Here is a 7,249-nt window from a genome sequence, read left to right as displayed (position 1 = left end):
ACTGAATGTTGGGACAGGGGTGGGCCATACAGGGGGGAGGGGAATGAGTTCAGGGATGTGGCGTCCCACAAATGTGTCTTGCCCATGGCTACACAAATGCTAAGCGTGTCCCTAATATTCTATGAAATCCCTAGGTGAATATATAAGGTCAGACGAAAAAGCTCATTTTATACTTTTCCAAAATGTGCTAGGCATTGTATACAATATACGAGTTTCCCATTTTGCCTGTAACATACTGTACATCATTGACATATGTGAGTGCATTGAAGGGTAATAGGTTTTCCTATGCTGCCAACACTGCCTGCTGTAACTCCACCCAGCCGCTAGGCGTCTCTGTGACAGGAAGCCCAATTTTTGTCATGCTCATAGCTCACACAATATTGTAAAAATCTCACAAAGAGGGAGGAGCTCGTTCTTCTGTAACTATGGCTGAGGGGGTTACAGAAACTGAAGCTGAGATCAGAAATAAATTGCAGGTAAACGTTACACGGTAATTTAAAGACCTCGCACTATTCCTGTTGGTCTCTGTGACGTGCGTGTAGTTAAAGGGTTCTTTGTGTTTTTATACTTTACTCAGCGTGTACCATACTAACTATTGACTTTTCAGCTGTACCCTGGACTATTTAGCTAACGCTATTTATTCTTCCCAATTTAACGCAACCGATAATAATTTTATTATGAGAAACCCTCGCAGCTCTAGTCAGATACTCTTGTAACTGTTTTGTTTATATCGCGCATGTAAAATATTTGCACATTTATCAATTCTAAACATTGTTCCCTCCAGTTATATATTTAAGCCCTTGGCTGTTGCATCTCTGGCTGTATTTGCTAAACTGCGTCGTATTCCGTTGCACTTTGTCACTTCAGTTGCTCCGTTGCTATAACAACCTGTTTGTCATTTATATAGGGCACAAATTCTCTTTTTTTCTTGGAGATCGAAAGCGCACATTTTCTATACTTCCAATAATTAAAGCTCAATAAACAAGTTTCTTTGTCTACAGTAACTTGACACAATAATGCCTCTGTTTTGTGGTACAGATCCAGGAAGTCAAACTTACAGCATTCCTCTGCAAACAACTATAACCAGTGACACTATTGTCTGGCACCTAAACAAGTGTGTTCCTGGCTCCTCCGTTTTTAATACAGCAATCTCTGTTTAAAGGACATGTTTGTTAAAACGTAAAAAGCATGTACAATTGTAGTTATATAGTTATAGGACCATTATAGTCAACTATACTAGAAAAATTGCATGCTCTAATTTGTCACAGCATGTCATTTTAAAGGGACATTAAAGGATCACTTTCTGTTATAATTTTTAAGCTAAACAACTAACATATTAAAGTTAATAAACATTAATTAAAACCTACTGACCTATATTTTCTCCAAAACGAAGTTTCATAACGTTCTAAAAGTTATATCTTTTATTCGCCGATGATGTCACATTATCCTGCCCACTATTTTCAGCACTGCGTGTTCAAAATACTTAAACCAATAACTTTGTGTTTAAAGCGCCATTTTGAAACCTAGGTATTGTAAACGGATTGGTACAGAGCAAAGGATACACATGGAGTGGGTTTGGAAAACAATTAAATTTGCAGACAAGATTTCTGATATACGGTAGAGATATGTTAATGAAATGCTATTGATAAAAAGCGTATTTGGGGTAGTTAGTAACAGGCATAGAAAATATTTACTTACAGTGTCCCTTTAAATACTAAATACATGTTAGATAGAATGATGCATTCAAAGAAAGGATTAGTCTGAGAATAACATGTAGATGTATTTTTTAAAGTTTTGTTAGTTGTTTAAATATTGACAAAATAAGTGTAAAGTTTTAGTGTCTATTAAACAATGGGAGCTGCCATGTTGTAACTTAGGTTACCTTTTCTGCTGTAGCCAACAAGGGACAGTTATAAATAGGTCACTAGAGTGTGCAGCCAATGGCTGTGTGGAATATAACAGTGTTCTGCACTTCCATTTCTAACATGAACCAAAAAAGCTCACAATTTCCGAATGGAATTATAGGAAAAGGGGGCAATATAAATTATATAAGTATATTGCAGAGTTTTTTTGCATATATACAGTTTATCGTTGATATTACCATCTAAGAGTGTTTAAGGTCCCTTCAAGACTAGTGACCCTGCACCTCTGTCGTTAAACCCACAAATGGGTCAAACACATAGTAGAAGTATTGCTCAGAACCCCCAATGAACAGCCCTAATTACTTTCACCAGAGGAGTAAATCTTGGTGCATCTCTGGTCATGGCAGTTTTCAGGACCAATTTTAGGCTCCCTGACATTCGTTATTTTTCAAGCTCTGTTCTAATGGAATTTCAAATTGTTCCTTTGTTCCCCTTTAAAGGGGCATAAAAATCAAAATTTAAAGCAACATAAAACTGCAAACAGAAAATGCTCCAGCGTGTGTGTTAGTTTTTTTATTATTTCACTGTAGCTTGTATTTTACTTTGTTTTAGCCCTGTCAAGGGGTTACATTTATTAAAGGGAAAGTAAACTATACCAAATCACTATATATTTCATGAAAATACTTAAACAAATAAGTTAACTTTCATTCATCATTTTTTTAATAAACTTGTTTAAAATCCTACTTTGGTACCTTTCAAGCCGCTATACTTGTTTGGCGTTCCTCCGCCCGCATGAAAAAAATGTTTTGGGTGTGCGGTGAGGAATACCTCTAGATCTAATTCATTGGTCCCCCAGTGGCGTCTCAAACTGTTCTGTCTATGCCCCCGGGTTGAAATGCGCATGCGGCCATCACAGAATTTCCTCCATGTGTAGATGCGCTTTCATGATAGCCGCATGCGCATCTCAATGAAAAGGGAATTCCTTTGACTTACATAACAGCATTCAGAAAAAAAGCGATCGGACGAAGATACAAGTGTACGGCAAACAAATTCAGTAACTAGTGAGTCATATAGAGCAATAGATGTAGCTTTTATATTTTAATTATATGCTATTCATGTGTTTATTCATATCATCAAAATTGTAATATTTCTCATTTACGATTGAAAAAAATAAAATGTATTGGATACTAATCAAGCATTCCATATTACATTTTTTTGATCATTGTATAATATGTATCTGAGTGGAGAGGGTATTATTGCGCATGTGCAAAACAATTGTCTGCACGAGAGCGAGCACGGCTCAATACATATACAGCAGATGGGACCGCTCTTACGTATTACACTAGAAATGCAGGAAGCTAGCAGGGGGCGGATGAACATAACAAAAGGTACCAAAAATAAAAGCTAAATATTTTTATATTGTACACGATTATAAAGAAAAAATCTTAGCGACTATAGTTTTAGATTTGGTGAATGCATAGCATAATTTACGTTTCTTAAAATTGACTTTCACTTTAACTAAAATACTTCTATTAAGAGTTGAACCTGTTTCTAGTTAAGCGACCCCCTGCAGACTGGAAAGATATAAATGCAGGTCTTAAGTTATACAAGAACGATCATACATCCATATCCTATTGGTACAATAGGATATTGAACAGGGTGGGTGATAAAAACCTAGATCATATAATACGCATTTGGCAAAATAAAAGTATAGATATTACTAAGATACAGGTCACAAAAAGTTTTACCAGATTTAGAATGTCAACGCTCTCTATCTCGTGGCGCGAAACACATCAAATTGATTAATGCTGTTTACTTAATCCCACAAGAGATGTCCAGACGGTCCAAGAGTACTATATATCACTGTATGAGATGTTATAGGCCAAAATCAGACATTGCTCACTGTATCTGGTATTGTCCTAAAGTCAATAGGTTATGGAATAAAATTTCCTATTGGTTATCTAAAGTAACCAAGCAAAAAAATAAGGCTTATGATCTATGATGTTCTATTTACCCAAGAATCAAATCCTAGACTCTTAAAAATTAAGTTAATTAGCAATGCCATCTTATGTGGTCGACGATTATATTTGCAATCTGGAAAGATAAGAAAGAACCTAACTTTAAGAAATTTATCTCTAAACTAAGATTCCAGATGATAATAGAACAGGTTGATCTTATATCCTATCTGCAGTTAGATATAGGAAAATATTTTGCAAAATGGTATCCCTTTATTAAATCAGAACCGATAAATATTCAAAAGCAGTTAGTATATCCATTTAGGGACACAGTATATATAGAGGAAGCAGTGCAAAGTGGCGATTTTGCATTTTTACAGAATTTTTAGTAATATATATATACTGTGTGTATGTGTGTTTCAGTGAACACTTTTACAGTGCATACAGCATATTTACATATCTGCCCTGTACACCTAAATTTATTCGAACTCTACACTTTTCAGCTGTACTTTATTGGAAGGAGAAAAATATTCATTGCCTAAATAATAACAATGTAAATATTTTTATTTATTTTAAACAATATCATTATACGTTTTGCTTTCATTTCACTGCTTACCCCTCCGTCCTTAGGGTTTTTTTTTTTTTTTATTGACCAACAACAGGAATGTTTATACAGTAGTACGGGGTAAAACAGATCAAAGAAAATATATCCAAATCTATGGACAGAGTTAAATCAGAAATATATGACAGAAAAGGATAGTCCTAAATATACTCATCAAGACATATATTTCTTGAATGCATAAACAAATAAATTCATTCCAAAATCTGTAACTAAGGGTTACGCTTTGAAACCCCCAAATAATTATACAAACAAATATCCCAAACAGACCTATTGTTGGAGTTTTATCTATTATAATGAAAACAAAAAAACAAAACGGGAGAAAAAAACAAAAAAAACCACCCCTATATCTCCGTCCCCCCCCCTTAATCTGTCAATATTACAAGATATTTTTCCACTCCACAGGAGGATACCAGTTGGAGGCTAAATTCTTTCGACTGTCTCATAGGATAGAGGATTTGAAGTTGATAGGTTATCAGAAGGGAAATGAGAACCTTATCCCATTTCTTTAAGAACTGCTTAATTTTACTATCCGGGTTGGGTTAGAGCCTCATATTGCTCCACTGCTATTTGAAATCTAATTTCCTGAAGAAAAACTTGAAAGCTGGGGCTATGTTTATCCTTCCAAGATTTAAGAATAAGTTGTCTACCAATTAAGATAGCTGAGTGAATAAGTTCTCTGTTCTGAATATTCCCCATGTTACATAATAAGATAATATAATATTTATTGAGGATAATTTTAGTATCTAAAAATGTATTCAACCAGAATCCGATTCTAGACCAAAATTTTTGAACCTTAGGACATTGCCAGAAACAGTGAAGAAGGTCTGCTTCCCCGACTGGCATCTAGAGCATAAACTTCTCTCTATTTTCATGTGTAACGCCTTCCTAGTTATCAATGTTGTATATCAATTCTAGAGAAAGCATCATTAAAGTCAGCAAGTTGCAGATTCTCCAGATCAACGGCCCCTTTAGCATATAATAAATTGATATCCTTTTTACCTTGGTGAACTATGACGTTTTATAAAGGAGGGCAGTAGAGTGTTTTTGCAAATCTCCTTTGCTGAAAGTGTCTAACCTGAAGGTACACAAAAAAATCTTTATTCCTCAGGTCAAATTCTTGAACTAGATGTTCAAAAAGCTTGATAGAACTTGCTTCTTTATTCAGGCATTGAATCATCTATCTAAGTCCCTTTTGTGAACAAATATGAAAAAATCTGGAATCTAGTCTGGGCTCAAACTCCGGATTCCCTTTAATGGGAAGAAGGGGTCCTTAGGTTTTTTTTTGGGTTTTTTTAACCCTCCGCCCAGGTTTTTGTGCAGATCTATTCCACTCCAAACAATCTGATATTCATCGAGCCTCTTGAAACTTAGTAATGGGTTGATTCTGTGAACATAGAATTGCAGGGGAACAATAGGATTAAAGGGATGGTAAAGTCAACATGAAAAGGGGTATTAAACACACATTTTAAGCTTTATAACAATGTACCTTCATATCTGAGAAGACTTTTGCAGTGAATAATGCAGCTTTGTTTTGTAAAATGAGCATATTATTTTATGTTTTCTCTGATTTCCCTATCCCCCAGAACAAAAGAACCATTGCTAACCAATTACAAACTAATATGCAGATATAGCATGAACTCTGTTTGCACATGTGCAGTTATGGAAAGAGACTGGGGTAGCCTGCCCCTTCTGTTCTCTTAAAGGGATATGAAACCCACAATTTTTTTCTTTCATGATTTAGATAGAGCATGGGTAGCGCTTGCTTGATTGGTTGCTACATTTAGCCACCAATCAGCAAGCTCTACCCAGGTTCTGAACCAAAAATGGGCCAGATCCTAAACTTACATTCCTGCTTTTTCAAATAAAGATACCAAAAGAAGGAAGAAAAATTATAATAGGAGTAAATTAGAAAGTTGATTAAAATTGCATGCTCTATCTGAATCCTTAAAGAATAAATGTGGGTTTCATATCCCTTTAAAGGGACAGTAAATGTAAAAAATAATATTACATAATTTTGCACATAGTGCAGAATAATGTAACATTTTCTTAGCGACAGCTTTAAAAATCAAATGATTTTATATATTTTAGCCCTTAAAGTTGCACTTACCTGGTCTCCTCTCCAGGCGCTTCTGATCATGTCTTCTTTTTGAACTGAATGTAGTGCGCTCCCATTGTGGTCTGGTAGCGGGAGCACGCTTCATTAAGTTCAGTAGTGCAATCGGGCGCACTGAGATTAGTCAGCGGGCCTGCAGACCGCTTTTGAAAAAGAAGACATGATCAGAAGAGCCTGGAGAGAAGACCAGGTAAGTGCAACTTTGAGGGTTAAAAGCTATCAAATCTTTTGATTTTTTTAAAGCTGTCTTTAATTTAATGTTACATAATTCTGCAGTATAATTCTATTGGCTGATCGGAACAGCCAATAGAATGCGAGCTCAATCTGATTGGATCAGCCAATCCGATTGAACTTGAATCTGATTGGCTGATTCAATCAGCCAATCAGATTTTTCCTACCTTAATTAGGATTCTATCAGCCAATCGGAATTGAAGGGACACCATCTTGGATGACGTCCCTTAAAGGAACCTTCATTCGTCGGGAGTTCGTTGTGAAGGATGTTCCACGTCGGGGGGATGAAGATGGAGCCGGAAGAAAGAAGATTGAAGATGCCGCTTGATAGAAGACTTCAGCCGGATGGAAGACCTCTTCAGCCGCCGCTTGGATGAAGACTTCAGCCGGATGATGGACCTATTCAGCCCCCGCTTGGATGAAGAATTCGGCTCGGCTGAGTGAAGACGACTCAAGGTAGGAAGAT

At 36.1% G+C, this 7,249-nt stretch overlaps 1 protein-coding gene across 2 annotated transcripts in view; it reads left to right on the top strand.

Annotated features, from left to right (window-relative positions):
* Positions 1 to 394: 394 nt before the first annotated feature.
* Positions 395 to 7,249, top strand: part of TTC5 (tetratricopeptide repeat domain 5) — a 55,779-nt gene continuing 48,924 nt past the window's right edge. Inside the window, exon 1 of one of the 2 annotated variants that reach the window (XM_053702253.1) lies at positions 395 to 476. Coding sequence is in view for 1 of the 2 variants with exons in the window: in XM_053702252.1 (XP_053558227.1) it covers positions 426 to 476 (51 nt within the window). In the remaining variant the exon portion in view is untranslated. The remainder of the gene's footprint in view (positions 477 to 7,249) is intronic. The other variant, XM_053702252.1, reaches the window with a different exon arrangement.

The sequence above is a fragment of the Bombina bombina genome, chromosome 2 (assembly GCF_027579735.1).
Source record: "Bombina bombina isolate aBomBom1 chromosome 2, aBomBom1.pri, whole genome shotgun sequence".
In the NCBI taxonomy this organism is placed as follows: domain Eukaryota; kingdom Metazoa; phylum Chordata; class Amphibia; order Anura; family Bombinatoridae; genus Bombina; species Bombina bombina.
This window is presented reverse-complemented; position numbering and strand designations above follow the sequence as displayed.